The 22372-nt window shown below is 40.4% G+C and overlaps 1 protein-coding gene across 1 annotated transcript in view; it reads left to right on the forward strand.

Moving 5' to 3' along the window:
• The first annotated feature begins 829 nt into the window (after positions 1–829).
• The window catches only part of ush2a (Usher syndrome 2A (autosomal recessive, mild)), a 192969-nt gene continuing 171426 nt past the window's right edge, over positions 830–22372 (forward strand). Inside the window, exons 1-5 of the mRNA XM_065953099.1 lie at positions 830–1316; positions 1812–2574; positions 3866–4080; positions 4352–4564; positions 8023–8191. Of these exons, the coding sequence (XP_065809171.1) occupies positions 2020–2574; positions 3866–4080; positions 4352–4564; positions 8023–8191 (1152 nt within the window). The 5' untranslated portion in view covers positions 830–1316; positions 1812–2019. The remainder of the gene's footprint in view (positions 1317–1811; positions 2575–3865; positions 4081–4351; positions 4565–8022; positions 8192–22372) is intronic.

The following is a 22372-nucleotide window of genomic DNA, read 5'->3' on the forward strand; positions in this document are numbered from 1 at the left end:
TTCTACTCAAGTCTGATTGTCACGCACATGCATTTATTTTTATTTATTTTTATTTTGTACTTTCTTTTTGGTTACTACTGCAGATAATGAAAAAAAAGATAGCACTGTCAACAGAAAAATTCAAATGGACAGGGGTGTTGTAGAAGACTATGGACCCCCTTACATGAGGGCCCTGTGTAGGCTACTTAGTCCCTTGTCCTCCAAGTCCAGAACCCCTAAATATGGATAAAAGAAAAGACATGAAAATCCTATTTGGAGTTTTTTTTTGACCATGATAACTTTAATTTTAATAGACTTACATGATGTGTTTGAAAAGCATTCTAATCTTAGAAGGTTGAAAAAACAAACGTGATGTTAATCTGAGTGCACAAGTGATTGCAGAGACTTCTATCCACGTTCTCACAGAAAAAAAAGCCTACATTAAATCTATCTAGGCCTACATCAATCCTCACCTTAATATTTTTGGAAAAATCTAAATTCCATCAGTTCTAATGCATTACAATTTCTTTCTTTCCCAAAATGTTGATTTAGGATCATAGACTGTAAATATTAAGTTTAACATTTAGCCAAAGTAAAAAAACAAACAAACAAAAAAAACACTTATCTGATGGTCCCTCTGATTTCCTACCCACACGCTCCTTGGAGGGAGCAGATCAACGTTGCCTAGTTACGGCAGAAGCGTTCCTCATTTCTGTGAGAGCCACTTGTCTGACACACAGTCGCATCCCACGTAGGAGGAGGGGGTAAAGTATTACTGCCAGGCAGGGGGTAATTAGGACATGTTTTATATCGTATATTGATGCCATATTGTCCCAGACAACCTTTACCATTCTGAAACAGATGCTAAACGGATATGTGGCTCTGTTTGTTCTCACGCCGCCCCCCAGGGCTCTCAAGTTACTGTTACTTTGTTTTCTACTGAGTAACGCTGCATCATAGTTACTCATAGTTACTTTGTGTCTCGTATCCTGCCGCTGCTGGCCAGATGGCTGCTCGCGCTAATCTCCTTAGCAGCGCGTGCCGCATGTTCTGAATGACAGGAAGAAAAGAGAGGAGCTGTTTCAAGTTCAGACTGTGTTTTTTTCGGTAGAAATGTGGACTGGAGCGACGGAAAACACTTCAAGTCGTATCTGGAAAGGACTATTTCCCCCCATTCGAGCGGTGTGAGCTATCTCTGCCAGACGTGTGCTGATGGAGAAATAGAGAGGGGGCTTGTTTTGTCCGACTCATACCAGAGCAACAAGTTGAATGTGTCTTCACGCCGCACTTGTGTTGTGACGGGGACAGAGCTTTGTGCTGCAAATCCACAACGACAGGTAACAACCACACATTTCATCATGTTACACTATCTGCATAGATTTACTAATTTGTTCCACGGCATATTAGATACTCTGTGAGCTTTCCTATTTTCTAACAGACAAGAGGGTCCAAGTAATTCAACACCAGAGATGTCTGGTCGGCCTCTTTTTGTGTGTCAAATGTGAAATTGAAGCTGATAAGTATTGTAATGAACAGAGCTTTGGCCTAAGCCTCAATTTCCAACAAACTTATGTGAAAACCTGTTCAGTGGGACACAAACCTGGAGGCCAACTGCTAGAGGGAAAGGGCATGTTTAATTCAATGGAAAATGAAGAAAAGCGGGAAAGCAATGTAGCCATATCAGTTGAGCTGTGCCTCCATCAAGCTGTACATGATAGTGTAGGCTTTGGCTAGGGAATAGCCTGCATGGCATTTCACTCTTCTCAGATTTGTCTCATGTTGGATTTTGGTGTGACCACATCTATCTTTCCTTCTCTCTTTTTCCTCTCTAGATTGGGAAATCCTACCTATCATTTTAAGGCTTTGGTTGTGGTGTGTGTGTGTGTGTGTGTGTGTGTGTGTGTGTGTGTGTGTGTGTGTGTGTGTGTTGATGTTTGTGTGAGTGACGGTGACAGTGTAACAGAGAGTCAAGCTTTGCAGCCTCACCCTAGGGGCACTGGCCTGTAAAAAATGTCCCTGTAACCCTGTAACCATGAAACCATGACAGTCATCACTTATTCAAGCACTGCTGGAAGGCTTCCGAAAGAAATCCAGGTTCTTGGACATTCTCCTGCGCCTGAACATGTTCTAGAACCCCTGGCTAAGATTCCAGAACCCCAGACCATGCTGGAATCCATAGGCCAGAGATGGATGAAACTGCGGAAAGACGAGGGAGGAGAAGACGGAAAGGAAACAAATTGGAGACAAACATGTGGCAGAGGAGTCGGCAGAGAGAAGACTAGTAGAGGCAGAAGTGAGAGGTGTAACTCAATGAATAAATGCCAAGAGGAGAACCTAATAAGTTTGACAAAATGTGTGAAAGGAAGGGGCAAGAGTTGCACAGATATCTCTGGGAATCTGTCTGAAGGTGAAATCAAGCACAGGGGAAAAAGGCTGGAGGAAAGGGAGACGTGGCCTGCTTTACCTGTGCTGTTTTACCTGAAAACCATTCCCGAAGGAGAACTAAAAAGGGGGACGAACAGTATGAAAGGGACAAGCTTCTTCTGGATATTGCTTCTCCTCTTCAGCATGTATTCAACACAGGCCTCATCACAGGTGAGAGAGGCTGTCAAGGGCCACTTCTTATTTCTTTTTCCAAAATTTGTGAAGGTAATTTAACCAGACCATATACCGTATGCGACTTGTAAAATGACTATAATGGTCTTTTTCACAGCAGAAAGTAGGACTTTCGCAAGAAGTAGACAAATCACACGTCTTGATAATGTCATGCTTGCCCTGTTCTACTCAAATGTCCAGTAATCCACAGCATATAGTTCTATTTGTCATATCAGGAATAACCCAGGTGAAAGGAATTTAACAATAGCAAAACAGTATGCGAAATACAAGGACACTGACTCTTGCTCATTTAAATGCAAATGAAACTTGTTAGCTTATTTTTATGACATCAGCAAACAAGTCAAAATTTGTGATTGACATTCAAAAAATGTCAGCTTCCAAGGTTGTAAATACCACAAGAGGGGTACAGCACCCTAAAATATTACAGCACCCTAAAACTGATCATGTTGACTGGAATTCAGCCATCATGATTCTGTTTTATTCATCTGAGGGGCAATTAAACATCTACAAACCAAGCGGCAACCTCCGGTCTCGAAAAATGAAGCCAATGCGGAATAGCAAAATCCTGCAGTTCGCCAAGTGCATGGTCGAGTGTCCGCTTCAGACTGGCTCCAGGAACACCGGTTGTCACACACACATGACTGGCGAAAAAGCTGTTTTTACAGCATAAATAAACATGTTTACAGCCTGGAACACAATACAAAATAGGTCTGATTAGTTATTGTCATCACTGGCACACACTGCACAAACTGCTCCGTTTTGATTTTGAAAACAATAAGTGTTGTCCATAGTTACATTAGGTGTGTAGATTGACAGGTGGACACGATGTTACGGTTCGTCAAGAGGCTTAAAACCCGCCTCAGTATCGGCCTGTAGCTAGGTTGAATGAAAGTTAGGATGAGGCGGGATTTCCAGCAAGGCGGCAACTGCTGATGAGCCTCCAGAGCCCTGTAACAGATGGCTGACGTCACTCAGGCTTCGTCCATTAATATTTAGTCTATGGTACAAACATATTGCTTTAGGCCAAATTATTTATTGGTTTTAAATCTCACAATGACAGTTTTAATGAAAAAAAAAAGGCTTTTAAATTGGCCCTACATGCACAGTTATGCATTTATTCACAGCATAATCAGACTGTTTCATTTTATACTCCTTTGTATTTTATTCTCCAGAATTGGAATATACAGTAAGTTATTATTGGATTGTAAAGGGGTTAAAATACCTTGGATCAGTGGAATTATAATACTTGCAAACTTGTCTTCTTTCTTAGGGAAATTTTCCACAAATGGAGAACATTGCTGCCTTCAAACCTGTGTCTACTTCTCCGGCTCGTTCCACCTGTGGAATTCCAGAGCGGAGCAGCTTCTGTCAGTCACCGTCCTCCCAGACTGAGCTGATGAACTGTTATCAGGCCTTCTGTGTCCAGGATTGTCCTTACAGATCTTCCACACCCCCCTATGCGCCACTGCTACTTCCTGCACATTGGTAGGTCTAATTTATAGTAATGTTATTTACGTATTTAAGAAGTTATATACAGTAGTTGGTCAGAACCCCTGACTTTTCTGTCAATGCCAAGCCAAAACAAACCTTAACTTAAGTAGTTAAATAAGTTCAGTGACTACAAAATGGACGCAATACAGGTAGCTACCCTTGGCATATAGCAGACTTACATACTGTATATCAGAAAGGGATATTATACACTTCAAAGTTTTTCTTTGAGAAGAAGTCTTGTCTAACTAATACTTATTTCCACTAGGGGTACCTGTGTTATTGAAGACAGGGATGACACTCGTCCTGGGACGGAGAATGGAACCACTACAAATTCTGAGGGGGTTTCTGGTGGATCCAGTAGTGTGCTTTTTCGGTTAGGCCAAGGTGGATGTCTGATCTCTCCCCCCTCACAGAAACTAGGACCATTGGGTTCACTAACTCTGGCCTTGTGGACAAAACCAAGCTCGCCTGGAGAAATGTGAGTTCAACTTTGAACACTTCTATGAAATTACAACAATATGTCAGTTGGCCTTTTTTGTTGATTGATATACAGTCACGTCTGCTCTGAAGTGGTACATTATGTGATGCAAAGATTTCAAACCAAGTGAAAGCCCTGTGGTATGGATCTAATAACAAGGTGCACCTAGGTTAGGTCTGATCAGGTTATTATCACTATCAGGAAATGTTGCCAACAACCTGCTGTCATGTCCCACTTAGACATGTTGTGTGTGAGAGACATGGGATGAAAGTGTGCTAGTGTGTTACAGCCAGGCATTGGATGGGGCAGAGTTACACACTCAAGTATCAGTTTACAATCACAAGCACACACTGACACACAAGGTATACGCACACACTAAAACAGATCAGTTTGCTGTGCTTGAAACCCTATCTCTTCCAGCCTACACTAACACTAAGAGTTGAATGCTCCAACAGGATCTGGTGCTCTGTCGTGAATCTAAAAAACAACCAAGTTGTTGAGGTTTTGTTTATAACAACAGACACTGTGAGGTGAACATCCAGTGAAGATTACCATAAGAAAGATGGGGATGATACAGTAAAAGAATCAGCAAAGCTATGTTTTAAAATGAAATGTGTTTTCAGTCTTTACCTAAACATTTTAAGTTGTACAATTAAACACAGTGAAAAGACATTTCTGCCGTGCTAACCCGATCATATCTAACTCGAATGAGTCCACGTCAAGTCCAAGACATTAAACAACTTGTAAACGTACTCTGATGAGGAAAAATGGTGCTTATTCACAAAAATCTAAAATAAAAGTTTTGTAAATAAAGTTTTAAAATGCTTTGGAATCCCACTGTGTGGACAAACAAGAAAAGGGATGACTCGGTGAGAAAAAACATCTTTGTCAATTGTAAAAACCTTTATTTAAATAAGTTGTCCATTTTTTTTAAATCAGATAAAGTCTGTCAGCATTCACATATTCCACAATGTGCTGAAAGCTAGATTTGACTGATAACTTTGCAGTGGTGACATGACTAAAGCAAGACCCAGAGCAACACCTTACACACTGCATGTGTATTCTAGTAACTCTAGTAAATTGAAGTGAAAGTTCAATTTAAATGTTACTGTCAGTAGAGTTAAACTCTAAGTACCAACAGAGATCATATCTCTCTAACTCTTTATACTTTATACTGTGATTTTGTTTGTGAGGTTGTCCGTCTCTGGATTCAGATGACAGACAAGTCTTGTTGTCTTGGTCTGCCGAACATGACACCTGTAGGTCTGAATGGAAGTAATATCTCTCTCCCTCTTTCTGTTGCTGTCGTTGGCTATCAGTCTTTTGTTGTCGAGATGATCATGGCTGCCATCAAAGCAGCCAGATGAAAGGAGGTCTCTATCCTCACCTCTGTCCATCTCTCCTCGCCCTTCTCTTTTTGTCTCTCTCCTCTCTCTGTGATTTCACATCCCTCCCCTTCTCTGAACAATGAACAGAGCCTGCCACCTGTTCCTGCAAAGTGTAGTTTTAACTACACCACGGCTTAATTTCTACAAACTGATAAAGTCATTCTCATAGTTTTTGTGGAGTCCAGTTTGTTTTGACATTTATTTTAGGTTGGCTGCAGAAACCCCACCTGATGAAAAGTGTGTGGAGAGCAACGATGTGACCCAAACAATACTCCACACACTAATAGGGCTTTCACACTTTCAGAAATCTCCTGATAAACTCCTGATATTTCCCAGAGACGCTGTATATGTGACCGAAAACAGCCAAACTTTTTGCTCAGTCTTCACCTGGAGTTTCTCATGCCAGACCCCTAGAAAGCAAAAACGAGTGGGCTGATGTGAGAAAGCTGCAGGATATTCTACGGAGATTTCACCTCGAGCCAATAGGAGGGCGAGTGACATTTACATACTGTGACTGCTGCACTGTGCTTAGAATGTATACACATGACCACTACGATCTCCGTGCAAGTAATTAAAAGGCTGCGTTACGTTTTCTGTTCACCAGTTTGTTGTTCTCCGCTCTTTTGTTGATGATGTCATTAGGTTGAACTACACATAGCAAGCATTGATATAAAGGCAAATATTCTCATTATAGCGTTGTATAGTGGACTTTGGTGCTTCTTCCGCTACTTCCGCGTGTTATTTTACGTCATGTCTTACCTCAGGAGACCCCCCGCCCCCCTGGAGGATCTCTGGAGCAGTCCTCCTGAAATTATTTAGATATTATCCGGAGTGCATCTGTAAAAACGGCTTTGAGAGTGAATTCATAACCACTGTGTTGTACAAATACAGCACTCTGTACATATACATGAACTACTCAGTGGAAATGACCACAGAGTGTGTGCTTGACTATTCTGGGGGTCCCATGTCGTGTTCCCTCCAAACAACAATATATCAGATCGTAAATTTGGAGATGTTAAAAACCTCCACATTGAAATCTTTGGGTCACTTTGTTTTTTTTCCCGTGTCGTAAAAGTAAAATCATTCTTACTTTACCTCCCTCTCCAGCAAAATAATCTTTAAAACCAACCAAGAGAATGGCACTTTGCTTTCTGTGGGAAGAAGGAATTGGGCCCAAAATTGGTTTGATTATATTGTAGTGTAGATTCCACATTATTCTTGAAAGGCTATGAAAGGCTTTCATTTTTTGACAACCCTTCTTTTCTCCAACCAGTTTCCATATAAAAAGAATTACAACTGAAACAAAGAAACCAACATTTAAATTTATTCTCCAAAAACAACAACAACAATTTTGCCAAAAGTGAATGGTTGAAGTCTGTGGTTATTTGAATTACAGGATGGTGTTTGGACAAAATGGGCTATCTGAAACTGTTACCTTAACTGTGATTAAAAATGTCAGAAATGTTTTCTGACATTTTTTAAAAAGATGTGGGTAAATCCAAAATGGCATTATTGGCAAGATGTATCACTGAATGAATGAAGATTCTTAGGTGCATAAATCAACACACAAGTAGCATTTTGTCCTGGAAATCAAAATGACTTAATGTAATCAAACAGCTTATATTTTTCTTCTTGTATGTATTATTGTATTCTATCTTTCTATGTATTTGTGTCTCCCTACAGATACACACACATACATTAATGTGCACACATACATACTCTTTTTCCTCATGCATATATCTATTAATGATTTATTGGGTATGCGGCTCTGGGTTCATAAAAGCCATGATTTCCCATAAAATGTCAGTGATGGTGGTTAATATGACACGTGGTGTCTGCACCCAATGTAGCAGCTGAAAGCTAACAGTCATGTAAAATATTGATATTCCATGTGTAAATGTCAGATTGAGGGACTGTGTGTAGTGGTGCTGGACTCCATGGATTCTGGAGTTGACTCTTCTGTTTTCTGAGTTGAAACAATTGATATCTGCCAAATATGCAAATCGACAGTCTGCCTGCTGAAATAATAGTTTTTTTATTGGGTATGTCTGTATCTTTTTGTTTTCTCAGGATGCTGCTGGAGAAGAGCTCAAGGGAGCGGTTGTTTTTCTCTGTGACAGTGTCTGAGCAGGAGATCATCCTCCGATATGGTCAGTCCAGCAGTCGGACTCCTCTAGTTGTCAGCTTCAGAACAGACGGGAGGCTCAGAATGGAGAGGTGGACACATCTTGTTCTGCAGGTAAGAAATCTCTGTGAATGAGGATCGTGCTGATGGCATGGCTGTCCTGTCAAGTCACTGTCCCCTGTAGTCAGTCACTATGAGGGAGACAAAGATTCAAGTTTTTTTGCATTTGGAAATGTATATGCAAATTAGATTCAACCATTCTGCATTAAAAGTACCACCAGGTCTCCTTTCTTCTTTTCTGTTTGTGTTTGTCTTTCATTCTCAGTTCATCTTTATCTTTTTCATGCAACAAGCTGGTGGTATTTATAGGGAAGAACATCTGTTTTGGCACAGCTGCTGGGGCAAGGGGCACCCTCATTTGATCAGACACCCACACACAGACAACATTTCAAAAACCTGTATGTAACGTCACTTAATTATAATTATATACTTTTTAGGGCTGAGCACGTTAAGGCGTTATTTTCGCGTTAACTCATTAATTAATTATCGCCGACAATTATTTTATCTCGCATTAACGCAGTTTTCATTATTCATTTTCTTATTGTAAAAGTCTGTTGCTCACTGGCTTTTATTTTGTAAAATTCCATCATGAGCCTCGCATGTTGCTTACTGCTGCGCATGTCTGCTGCGGCGCTCACAGGAAAGAGGAAACAGTGTTGCCAACTTGGCGACTTTCTCGCTAAATCTGGCAACTTTCCAAACCCCCTTGGCGACTTTTTTTGTCAACAGCTACTAGCGACAAATCTAGCGACTTTTTCTGGTGTTATTGGAGACTTTTTTGGTGTAAGAAACTGACGTGAAAGCACATATTGCTCTGCAGTTACTGTCCTCAACGAGCAGTGGGTGCTGCCGTGAGCCCCTCCCCCTTCCAAAAGCACTCACAGGCTGTCAGTGTAGCCTCGCACAGCAGACCCAGCTGCAGTCAGAGAGCAGAGAGGAGACCCACACCACTCTGCGTCCAGACTGCAACCAATGCAATAAGCTTTAGTTTTGTATTTATTTGCTTTGATTACATTGTTTAAGTTGAGAAGTACATTTACAATAAAAGTTCGCTATACACTACTTTTTAATTCATTATTGGATTTTGCGTATAACAATGCGATTAATCGTGATTAATCACAGGAACTCGTGCGATTAATGCGATTAAAACTTCTAATCATTGCCCAGCCCTAATATTTTTTATTGCTGGTTCCTCTCCGACCTTTGTGTAGACTCGGCTTTCTGAGAATAACAAAGACATGGTTATTGGTCAAGGATTGTTCTGGTATACTGAGTATGCTGAGTATACTAGTAAAAAAATGGAAACTTATAAATCTTGTTATATTCCTTTTTAGTTAAAGGGGTGATCACTAGTTGCTAATTGCTCTTTTAAAAAAAAATTGTGTTCCATAGTCGTGGATCGGTATGAATACATTATATTACATCTACATTTTGTTTTTAGCGTTGTTATGGAGAAACACAAACATGAAATTGTACAGTTCTGACAGGGCTCAGTTAAAAGATGGTTTTATTGTAATGCTTCCGTTGTTAAGTATGAGTTTGGCGTCTTTTGACGGCTTAATACATCACTGTTTATGTGTCCCAAAAATGCACCTCATCTCTTCCATACAGATCGATACACTGTGAACAACAAAGTCATGTTGAAACGGGGATTTTCCTGCAGATCAAAGTATGAGGCTGCCACCATCGTAAAAGTTTTTACTGCCCCCAGCTTTTATCAAAGTCTGACGGGAAACTTATTTCATTCACATAATAGTCTGAAACACACCCAGAGTTTATTTCATTACCTAAAAGAACTATGAATTGGGCTATCTGGGTTTTTTATATAGTGGGGAAGCTGTGCTTTTAATATCAATTGGACACACTTTTTGTTTTGTTTGTGAGTTGATCCAATAAAAACATGTCTCTCAGGACCTGGAAAACATTTTTTCTAAAATGTTAATCTGTTTTAATGTCCTATTGACTGAATCCAGATGGTATACCATTGAACATTTACCTACTTCTCTCTCTCTTTCTCTGCCTCAGTCACTGTATATGGTGGACAGGAGTTTTTTATCGGTTTACTATTAATGTATTAATGTGTATTTGTATCTATATAATACTTGGCAGTCAAAGCCATTTAATCACATGCTAACATGTGCTACACGCTAACATACCAAGACATGACATAATTCAATGTACTGTACTGTAGAAAGTGCAACACGAGAGATTGTAGAGACGCCTGTCTGCAGTGCCACTGCCCTCTTCCCATTACTTTTGATACAGCACCACCACCACATAATCATAATGTTGTGATTGCAGCGGGAACTCACAAATTCAGCTGTGCTGTCCTTGGAATTCTGTGTTCCTGAAAAACACCCTTTAAAGAATAAAGAAAACTTCATGACAAATTTGAGTATACAGTATAAACCAATACAAGAAATATAGTATTTGATGCTCAAAAGATCAGACCCAAGGACCAGTCTTTTTGTTTTAAGCAATGTAGCATTTAGCTTTGTAAATTTGGCTTTAGCTCTAATGTTGTATTTAAGAGGTTACATTTATTTTCCAGTAATTTCAGTATGAGAATTGTCCTCTTAAATTAATTGTTTCTCACAATTTTTTTCATTTATTCAATCTTCCAGGGACCCATTGAAATCAGCAACCGTGGGTTCAGGGAAGTCACTACATTTAAAACCTAGCAACATCTCTGGAAGTTCAGTGTGTTGAATAAAAAAAGAAGCACTAAAATAATTGCAAAGTGCATTGCATAAAAACAGATGACCTGAATTCTGGCAATTTAGGCCTCAACAATTGTAGAAAAAGTGTGCAAAATCTTGCTGGGAAATACATTATTTAGACAACTAAAGAATGTATTTTCCAGCAGGCTACAGTGGGCAAAGACTGCTTAAACTATGGAAAGGTTGAGATACAATACCCCAGTTCAGTTCTAGGTTACTTCAGTCTTTGTCTAAATGAAAATTTGGTCTAAGGCACTCCTGAATGACATCCAGTTCAGTTTGGAATACATTTGATAAACTTAGACAGATCATTAAGTTGCCAAATGGATATAGGTAATGGATTGCATTATATATCGACACTGGTATAAAGCCTGATTCAAGGACGATGAGGAATGAAGAAGCTATACATGTACTTAAAAAGGAAAATAATTTACCTACCAAGCTATAAAATCTGAATAGACACTTTTTTAATGGCTGTATTATTGGCGCTGATGCCCTGCTCAGTAACTTCAATGCATTGTTGTTTAAATGTTTCTGATGGCTCAATTGCTAGCAAGTGTGTGTGTGTGTGTGTGTGTGTGTGAACAATGTTTTTAGAAATGTCTATTTACAGTATCCATGCATGTTTCACATATTGATTCAAACACAGAAAAGTGATTGGCTTGTAGGTATTTTGCTGCAAGAGTGTTGTGTTGGTGTGGCTTGGAGGTGTGTGTTTGTGAATTCTTGTGAATCAGACTGCCTTTTGTTTAATGTTGTGGTGATGTGATCTGCTTTGACCATTCACAAGAATAACATAATCATCCTTGACACTCAAACATTATTCGCATACTCACTTTTCATGCATGCAAACACACTCATCTACTCACTCTATCGCACGCATGCATGCACACACGCACGCACGAACACACACACACACACACACACACACACACACACACACGAACACACACACACACACACACACACACACACACACACACACACGCAGTTCAGTGGTAATTTGTAGCTGACTTGTCAGCCACAATACAGACATTACCCCATATGCAGGGACTGGGTAATTTAGAAACCTTTATCACACACCTACATTGCACACACAGACTCAAGCGCACACACCAAAATGCACGCCAATCATCTGTTGGTTTGAAAAGATCAAAACACCAAAAAAGACAGTCAAAAGGAATACGGCTTTCCAAGTGCCAGGAGCAATTCACATACACTGACACACACACACATGTACACACATGGTGCTAGGAGCAAGGTGCTGTAGGGATGCTGATGCTCCCTAGGTAGTTGTCTTATCTGATTATGGTAACGATGTCAAGAGTAGTGGAGGAAAAGGTAGCCTGGGGGAGGGAGGGACTGGGAGGAGGATGGAAGGGGAAAGTGATGGAGGTGGCTGAGTGTGGTTAAGTGAAGTTACCAGGTCGGTTTACTGTAAGAACCACTGTCCTGTACATTTATGCAGAATTAACTGCCAGTCTATGGCCTATTGTGTGCAGAAAATTAACTCTACAGCTATTTTGGATATCGGGAGAGTACAACTGGTGTTCTGGTGGCTGCTGCAAGTGTTATTAACATAGCTTGTTTTCTAAGTGAGTGTGTCTTTTTGATCTGAAGTCCTGATTGCACAAGGACAACATGAAGCATTGAATGGGTTTAGGGACAATAATAAGCTGCATACATTGTCTCAACTAAAGTATAGAAGACAGGGACAATTGTTGCATGTGTCCTTCCTTCCTTTTTATAGCCCACATGACACATCTTTTAGTAAACAAATCTTCTTATATATGTCCTACACTTTCAGCCAAGTGGACAGTTGATGTGGTTAAATAAGTTAAAGAAAAATCCAAAGGTAGTTGACTTTTTAAGGCGAAAGAGGGATGTGAAAAAAGACAGCCAAAATAAAGACAGAAGGAAGTTCATGATTCAGATAGCTTTGGAAAACTATCTTTTAAAGTACCAGTGATTGACTGTGTGCCTGGAGGACCCCCAGAGGGGTCCGTCTGTTAGTGCTTGAGCAAATCAGCATTATCCGATGAGGCAGTCACAGGGACAGCCCGTCACAACGGTCCCATCAGTCCTTACATGGCAGCATGAATGTTAAACATTGGTGTGTATCCGGTATACATGTACATTTCTATTTTTGTTAGTGTTAAAAATATGCACACACTTGTGATTTTATCAAAATACACACAGGACTAGATACACAGACACAGAGAAAAAGCTGGTTTACTTCTTGTGAGTGGGTCTTAAGTAAGACAAAGAAGAGCAAAAAAATACAATTGTTAAGACTTCTAAATGCAATGTTAAGCTTAATGAATGTTTTCATGCACAAACTTGAAGACTCCGGCCTTTTTACATGTCTGTGGACCGACTGCTCTGATACAACCTTCTCAAGATCTCTTTTTTTCTTGCATATGGAATATTGTGCAAACTCAACTCCTCCTTATGCCCAAGATACTTGATCCCAGATAAGCTGCTGCTTAATATGTAAAAAATGAATTAAAAAAGAATAACAACAGCAGTCTCAAAGTTAAGACAAAATATTTGTTTGAAACCAGTTGTCCTCCTTAGGTGAACAGATGTTGGTAGGGTCTCATGACATTTGTGGGTACAAAATGGTAGAAAAATTGCCTTTTCTTTGCTCTCTAACCTCTTTAATAATTTGAAATGAACATCAGTTTAATACACAAAAGATTCAGCATATACTTAGAAGCTGAATAGAATTTGTAATCATACATGCAGCTTAAAAAAAAGGCACTCAAATTTTTAATTGGAAGAATTTACCTATTATTTTTCACTGGTTGTTGTTCAACAGAACATTAATTATTTCATGCCTTTCGCTGTCCTGAGCAATGTCTCTGCTCTGCTTGTGGTTGACTGTGGCAGGGTTCTCTTTCAAACACCCAGAAAAAGTGCAGGAAAAAGGCAAAACAGGGAAAGGTACTTTCCACAATATTAACAAAACAAAAAATTCCAAAATGGCAAAGGTTCCACATGAACACAAAACACAAATAAAATATGAGCACTTTCAAAGCAGTTTGAGCAAATATTACCTTTTCTGTAACCAGATACAGACTGACCTGAAAGTGTAAGGCAGCCATCTTTTAAACCAGAGGCCCCTCCCACTGGCGGTTTGAATTACGTAACTTATTATTACATTTCTTATCAATTTAATGATATTAACTTTTAAATTCCATTTAGCCTTTTTCCATAATATATATTTTTTTGTTCATTTTTGCCCTTTATTGGACCGGACGACTAAAGAGAGACAGTAAATGTTGGGAGTAGAGAGTGGGGGATGGCATTTTGGGATGCAGCTAAGGGCCGAGATGATCCCTCGGCCACTGCGACAAGGCCTACAGCTTCCTTACATGGGGCATCCAACATAACTGCTAGGCTATCCGGTGCCCCATGTTTATACTTTTTGACTAACACTTTACATCTAACCATAACACTTATTTATTGAGATAAACAAGATAAAGATGTTATGATTATGAATGCGCATGAACTAACAATTTCATATGTGGAAATGATTTGCTCTGTTTCATCAACCAAACACAAAAAATGCACATATGCAAAGCATATCACAGTAAGAATGCTTTAAATTTGTGTAAATGTATGTGTACAGTAAGGGTTAGAAAAAAGAGTTTGCAATGTGCTGACACATGGGAAGGTAGCCAGCCTGTGAACCTGAAGGGCTCGAGTGAGCCAACTTTCTCCCAAGCAAATAATACCGCAGGCTCTGCAATGTCCACTTGATGGCCAGCCCCTCTTTTTTCAACAATGGAACAGCTTTTGTAATGGAACTGTATTGTGTTGCTCCGGGAGGATTGGATACTCTACTCCTGGGCCAGAACTGCTCCTAGTTAGATGCGTCCACCTGTACCACTTCCATTGAAGTCTGGACTCCTGCCGTGCCCACTCACTATTTGTGAGGGTCAACCCAGCCAGCTTCATTTTACCCAGAACTAGTGGCAGGTGTTGGACATGATCCTCCCAGATGTTTCTGTAGACCACCACGTTTTCCAGTAAGGTGGAGGTGCATTGTCCACATTCCTGGAGGACTCTGTCCATCAGTCATTGGAAGGTGGCTGGTGCTCCATGGAGACTGAATTGCATCACGGTGATCCAGAGTTTGGAAAGCTGTTTAAGGTGGGGATGTCTTTGCCAGTGGAACTTGCCAGTACCCCTTACACAGGTCCAGTGTGGTGATACATTTGGCTGCTCCAATCTTCTCCAGCAAATCATCAATTCTCTGCATTGTGTGTGCGTAGAATTCAGAGATGAAATTGAGCTTCCTGAAGTCAATGCAGGTACGGAGGGACCCATCCTTCTTGAAAACAAATTACCACCGGACTACTCTGTTAGATAGCTCGATCACACCTAGTTTCAACATCTCCTCCACCTCTTGCTGCAGATCTGCAACTATCTGCTGCGGAACTTGGTAGGGATGCTGGCGGATAGGTCGTCCCTCCTTCAGATGAAGTGCTCAACCACAGTGGTTTTCCTGGGCTGGCAGCAAAGAAAGAGGAAGCATCCTGGAAGACCTGGAGAAGCTGCACAGCTTGTTGTGGTGATAAGTGTGTAAGGACGGGAGACACAAGCATCCCAGGAGTCTCCTCTTTCTCATTGAGGTTCACCAACCTCACCAGCAGATCCAGCCCATGAGACTGAACTTGGCACATTTTAAGTAGGTTGATACGGTACATTTCCTTTTGTCTTTTCTTTTCTGGGTGATGGAACTCATAGGTGACTGGGCCCATCTTGAGAGTGATGGTGTGGGGGCCATGCTGTCTTGCCAGGAGCTTGCTATTGGAGGAAGGAAGTTGCAGCAGGACTTTTTGGCCAGGCTAGAACTCCTGGTGTCAAGCCTGTAGGTCATACCAGGTCTTCTGGCTCTTCTGGGACTTTCTCAGGTTGACCTTTGCCTCATCCTGATACTTGGCGGGCCCATCACTCATCTCAAGCACAAACTTGCCCACCCATCTGTAACTTGAAGTGGTTGATGTGGCCTCTAAGATCCATGGGTCCTTGCACATCCCAGCCATACAGAAGCTCAAATGGAGAGAATCCTATTGAAGCTTTAGGAACCTCCTGATAAGCAAACAGCAGGTTGTATGACGTTTATGTGCATATACTCCAAGGATCATCATTTGTCAACCCTTACTGTCCCCACTAATCATATCTAACATTAAATATCTAAAATATGGTATATCATTTTTTACTTGTTAAATAATATATATTTTATTTCCGTTAAGGGTAAGTAAAATTTGTTCCCTGCTCATGCCCCCCTAACAAATGTAAAGTTTAGTTTTCATGTGTGCAAGACGTATCTGTATACTTATGTGGATATGTGTTATTCTCTCCATGTGTGTGAAGGTGAGGCAAGGTTGTTGGGATGTAGGGGTGAAGTCGACACCTCTATGGTAGCCCCTCTGCCTGCTGGCACAGAAGGCAAAAGGGCACAGGGCTGGCATCAATTACATGGCCAGAGAGAGAGAGAGAGAGCGAGAGAGAGAGAGAGAGAGAAAAAGGTGTGTGTATGTGTGGTGGGATTAGAGAGTTTTTGTCTTTACATGTATTTGTTAATTGATTTTTCATGCCAATGTGTGGTGTAGTCTGGCTTATAGTGCAAGCAATGCACATAAAGGGTTTTCTCTTCCCTCTGAGATGTTAGATATGAGTCTTTACAGTGTTTGCAGCACAGAGGTTTCAAAGAGCTTTATACTGTATAAATAAATACAAGTAGGCCTATAGTAAATGCAAACCTGCCCTTTCTAGAATCGTCCACACTTAAGATGTAGCATGGCATAGGCTTGAAACTAGAGGCGCATAATATTGGAAAAAATGTACATTACTACATCTTTTATTTTTGGGGTGTAAAGGTATTTGTATTCGTTCCAGACGGAACAATACTTCACAGTTCAGACGACACAATTCATGCAGTCATACTAGGAACATGTTTGAGACTAATTGCAATCACACATGGCAGTATCCACATGCCAATCCAGGTGATGATAATACTCATAAGTGACTGATAACCGCTATTAAACAACATGCAGACACAACAAACAATAAAACACACAGAGAAGAAGAGCAAGATGACACGGCAGACCTAGAGGACCTGTCTGCTATTTTAAATAATTTCTGTTGGGAAACTTTGGGTTCACAGTGATGTATGTGTTACGTTCCCCAAGATGGCTAGGGGATGAGGGGAGTAACAATAAATTAAAACCCAGGAAAAAGAAATAGGAACTAAATATAAGCAAAGTTTTAAATGATTTATTAACAAAAATGATTTATTAACAAAAATGTGCAACACAAAACAAGCTTCTTCTAAAAAACGCAAAACAAAAGAGAAGCCAATTCAAAACTAACACTCAAGATATGAACAATGAGGCCTTAATCAGAACACAAAGCTTCCACGAAAGGATCACACTAAATTTCTAGTCAAAGACACACTCAGTCCAACGACCCACTGGCAACTGGCAGCCTCCTCTCTCTGAGGCTGAGGGGCAACACCTGGGGAGCACACACAGGAGAGAGAGAGAACACACAAAACTACGGCACGTAACAGTATGTCATTGGAAACACGTCAAACATGCTTATGAGTATTAGACTGCTTCACCCAGAGGTGCAAATCACCGGCACTAGGCAAAAGGTAACAGGTGTCCAACAACTTATCTTATCCTAGCTGTTTTTAAAAAGCCTCTGGATGTGAAAGCAATGGTTCAAAGACATTACTTGAGCTGATACATTTTAATCTTGTGCGCACACTGGCCAGTTTGTATTCCTTTACTTGAGTAAAATAGCGGTGGTAGAGCACGAATAAAGACTGCTATCGTTAAGAAATAGATTGACCTCCTGTGCCACTTAAAGCTATGACCGCACACTTCATTAAACATATTATGATACATTACTCCTAAAAGCATTTTATCTTGTCTTATTTTAACAATGTATTTATTTTATATATTCATTGTTTATGTTACGTAACACAACCAACTGTAACCTGCAATTTCCACATAGTCCTGCCCCACTTGGTCCGTTTCTGGAATGTGAGCAGCAATGAGCAGCTCGGTTCACAAGATCACAGGAGAACTACAGGATTGCACAGGAACTAAGAAAACATTTCAAACCACATTGTGCTTAGTCTTTCTGAGGATAATTTGCTGCTTATTTGTTGCCTGTTGCTGATTAAGTATGTGATCGGGAGTCTGTATATTGTGTTTTATTTTGAAATTGACCGGATTCTCTGTGCGTTTCCTTGTCTGACTTTCTGTCCGGGTCGATCTGTTCTCTTCAGCTTGACGGGAGTGCATGATACGGAAACAGGAGCATTGACTATAGTGGCGCTGATGGACAATGTTGAAATTGGGAGTAAGTTTTAATCCGTAACCTCAAAACTGAAGTATGAACCGAACCGTGACCTCTGTGAACTGTAACACCCCTTTTCATCAGGTTTTTATTTTTTTAAAAGTCTGACAGTTCTTGAAACTGTTCAAAATCTGAACATTTCTTCATTACCAATGCAGGTGTTGCCACTAAATATCCGTGGCATGTTCCACCGTTAAAAGCCAGGGTAGCGTTAACCAGATCCAGGAAAAGGTGCTACTGGTAATACACATGGAACGTCTGCCTCGTTGAACTGAACGTGTACTTTGATCCAGCTGACAATTGGTCCTCAATGCATTCTAGATTCACTCATCCCTGTGCTTGGAATTGTCTACTTGCGGAGAGAGCTCACCCAGGTTGCATAATACTGTATAATACAAGGTGTAAACAGGGCATACACACTAAATTGTGAAGATCCTTCCCTGCTCTTGCATTGGTACTGTGTGTGTTCCTCATTCTTGTGTGCTATCATGAAAGTCTCAGGGAAAATAAGTTAGAGACTTATGGTCCTTATTAAAAGCTTGGTGTGTCACCTTATATATGTCCTGTCTCCCTCTTTTTCTCTCTTTATCTTTTGCTCATGCTTTTTTTGACAATGATTTACTCTCTCTTTCTCTCTCTCTCTCTCCCTCCTTCTCCCTCTCTCATTCTCTGCCACATCTATCTGTTTCCCTCCTCCTTTCATTCTCTCCCCCTCCACCTTCTTTGCCCTTCCCTCTTTCCCTCTCATTTTCCTGAACTCACACTCTCTCTCTTCCCCTCTCCATCTCCCTGGGGACAATTTTCTTTTCTTAAATAAACTGTCATAGCTAGTGTTAAAATATGGGCCTTACACGGAGTGAGCGCAGCAAGGCAAAGGCATGAGGCCCTGGGCTGGTATAAAACATGGATAATATGCTGTGAGAGGTAATTGTATCTTTTAGCGCCGAGATGAGTAGAACAAATGTGTCTCCTCTCCATCCCCTCTCTCCCTCTCTTTATTCCCTTTCCTCCTCTCCTCCACTTCCTTTCACTACCTTGACACACTGCAGCCGTGCTAATATGATAGAGAGAATATTGGCTGTACATCAGAGCTGCAGTTCATTGTGGGTAAGGGCAAGTATATGAGGGGGAGAGACGAGTACAGAGGGTAGAAGAGGCCTTGAGGCGGAAAAAGAAGAGAACAAATACAACAGGAAAGAATGAGAGAAAGGGATAGAGGGAGAAGGTGATAATATGCCTGAATATGAATGGTAGAGCTGGAGCTGTATAGCATCTTACAGATTTTGCTTCTACTCACTAGTTTATATGTGGAAGACAGTAATATCTGGGAATATCCAGTAAGTAGGCTTAAAATGTTACTGGAGAAATGGGCCTGGAACTGTTTGGAGAGTTCTGTTTTTTATATAAACACAAGAATGTGGGAAGGTTATTTCACTTTTAGTAGATAAGAAGGACGTAAGGGGAATAGAGAGGGGACCATCTTGAGGAGATATTTGAAACTTTTATCATGCAGATGCTCTTTTGCATATCTTTTGTATATCTTTAAAATATTTACTGCTTCTTTCCCTTGTTGTTCCTTTCTTCTCCCATATTTCATTCATCCTATAGGTGAATTTATTTTTCCTTAGAAACTTCCAAAGTGATTTCATGAACAATTTGCACGAGAAAAACAGCTCTAATTTACTTTGCTTTTTACACCTTCCGAAATCTCTCCTACCATGATTTTCTGCCTTTAACAAACTGTCTTTCCCTCATTCTCTGTTAATGCCCCTGAATCATCCTTGTACTGTTTAATCGGTACAGCTTATGACAGTCTCTACCCTTCTACCCTCTAATCAGTGTCTGTCAGGAAAAAAAATCTTTAAAACAAAACACGTAAGGAAATCAGTAGGACAGACCTGCAGTATGTGTTTTTGTGACAGAGAGAAAAAGAGAGGAAAGTGTCCTTTAAGAGCCTGTTTTTGGCTACGTACGTTCACTTTCAAAGGTAAGGAGGGAACAGTAGACAAATGGGGGAAACTGTATAATTTGTCAAACAGGGACAGCATGGCATGTGCACTAGTGTGTTTCTTTCTCACACACACACATGAACATTTTGCTCATGAAGGAATCCATTCATGCATTCATCACTTACGTAGTTTAGAGACTAATCTGACCGCAGTAAACTCTGTTTCTTGGATTGGTTTCATGTCATATTTTAGGTCCCTCTCCTGTACTTTGACCTTAAGCTGGCCTGTTACCCTCTATTGTAATAGCCCTTCTCTATATACAGTATGAATACCTGTCTGTAACATGTTGGATGCTTCAAAAACACCTTGCTGCTTACACTATTGACAATTTTCTAGGTACATTTCTGTGTGCTGTGACTAATCTTATCAGAACCAGGTTCCATTTAAACTTTAATGTTTAGTTTAGTTTTGTTTGGTAAACTTTGGCTACTATCTTTTCACATTTTTCTACTACCTCTCTTGTTTTTGTGGCCCACAGCTACAAAGTGAGCTGAGAAGAAACACTGCTGTCTACACTGTGTGCTGAGCCATGGCTTGGAAAGGAGTGTGAAAACCGAGAAGAGCTTTAGTCAAAATGCCAGTCTACAGATCACTAAAAGCTTTACCACTCAGGGTTTCCTTGGGCTTTTAGAGAGGCTTAGGTGGTAACATAGCCAGTGGGGTAGGTTCTTATGCAGGGAAAAGGGTGCTTGAAACTCCCTAAAGCACAGAGGCCTTCAGAAACAAAGTGTAGAGAAATTGTTTAATAAGCAAAGGATTAAAAAAATACTTAGAAAAAGGCTTATAACATGTCATCTAAAGCACTCCCTGCAGGTAACAATGAAATTCAGTCAGTTTTCACATTTTTAAACATTCTGTCACAAATCTAGTCAAAATAGAATTAGCTAATTTTGATATCTGATAGGATATTGAAATGTAAAATGGAATTTCTTTTTTTTCAACAATGTCACTGAAGAAAACTTTGTATGACCAGGCACTAAGTCCGAATGGTGCTGTGAATGGTGGCAATGGCCGTAGTGCTTCAGGCTTAGTTTCAGTATCCAAGCTGGCATAGGATTGAAACCTGTTGAACTCATCTCTCCTTCAAGTTTCAGCTTTAGCTGTAATGTGACAGTTTTCAGGAAAGAAGATTAGGAAAACATAAATACCAGAGCAATAATGAACAAGACATCAAATCACTTTCCTATATTTTATATTGTAAGACTACTATCTGGGACAAATGGAGTGGCCAGTGAGAAAAAGTAACCACCTAGGGGTGTTGAGGGGCATGCCAACCCCTTTATGATAACTGCGGAGGCAATTGCTTCTGGGCAGAATGAGTCGGAACTGGTTTGTCCAACTATCTTACTAAAATAAACGGTAGAAATAGCAGTCGTCTATAATTAGGTGAAAAGTTAGCTGTTTCTCTGGCTATTATGTAAAGCCATGTTATTAAAGAGCACTGACATTTAACGTACATTTAAAGGTTTAAAGGAGTGAGGGGTTCTTTACTGGTTATGAAAGGGAATGAAATTATGAATAAGGCTAAGAGCAGACACAACCAGCAGTGACAGATTTCTTTCTATATCATTATTTTTTTGCTGTCAATGCTGCCAACAGGTCAGAGCAGGTGGTCGACAGGGTGGTGCTGAACCAGCATTTCTACATTTTTCACAGAAAAGATTAACAGTCAGTGAAGCATTTGACTGATATAAGAGCACGATGAGAGTTTTTCTCCGAGGCTCTATTTGTAGTCTGTTTCTTAAAATGCATACCCAGAAGGAAGCTTCAAGCGCTTCAATTAAATACAATCACAAATGCATTCCTTCTGTATAAAAGGGAAAGGGATAGGTAAGGTTTAATGTTACCATTTTGTTTCTTCTGGACTTAGTGGACACAGTCCAAATGAGACTAGTTATCAGCACTCACGCATTCTTTAACTCCTTATCCCTTTTTCCTCCCTTCCCAAAGCACTCTGAAGTTACAGCAGCTAAGCGAGAGAGGTAGTGGAGAGGAAGACGTAAAATACAGATGGACGCGGGAAGAGGCAAAACTGAGGGAAGTGTTTGTGAAAGCTAACAAAGGAGAGTTGGCTGTGTTTCAAAAGGGCGCGTGGCGGCTAAGGAGGATGAAGCGCTTCAGGATTC

This window comes from Labrus bergylta, chromosome 3 (assembly GCF_963930695.1).
Source record: "Labrus bergylta chromosome 3, fLabBer1.1, whole genome shotgun sequence".
In the NCBI taxonomy this organism is placed as follows: Eukaryota; Metazoa; Chordata; class Actinopteri; order Labriformes; family Labridae; genus Labrus; species Labrus bergylta.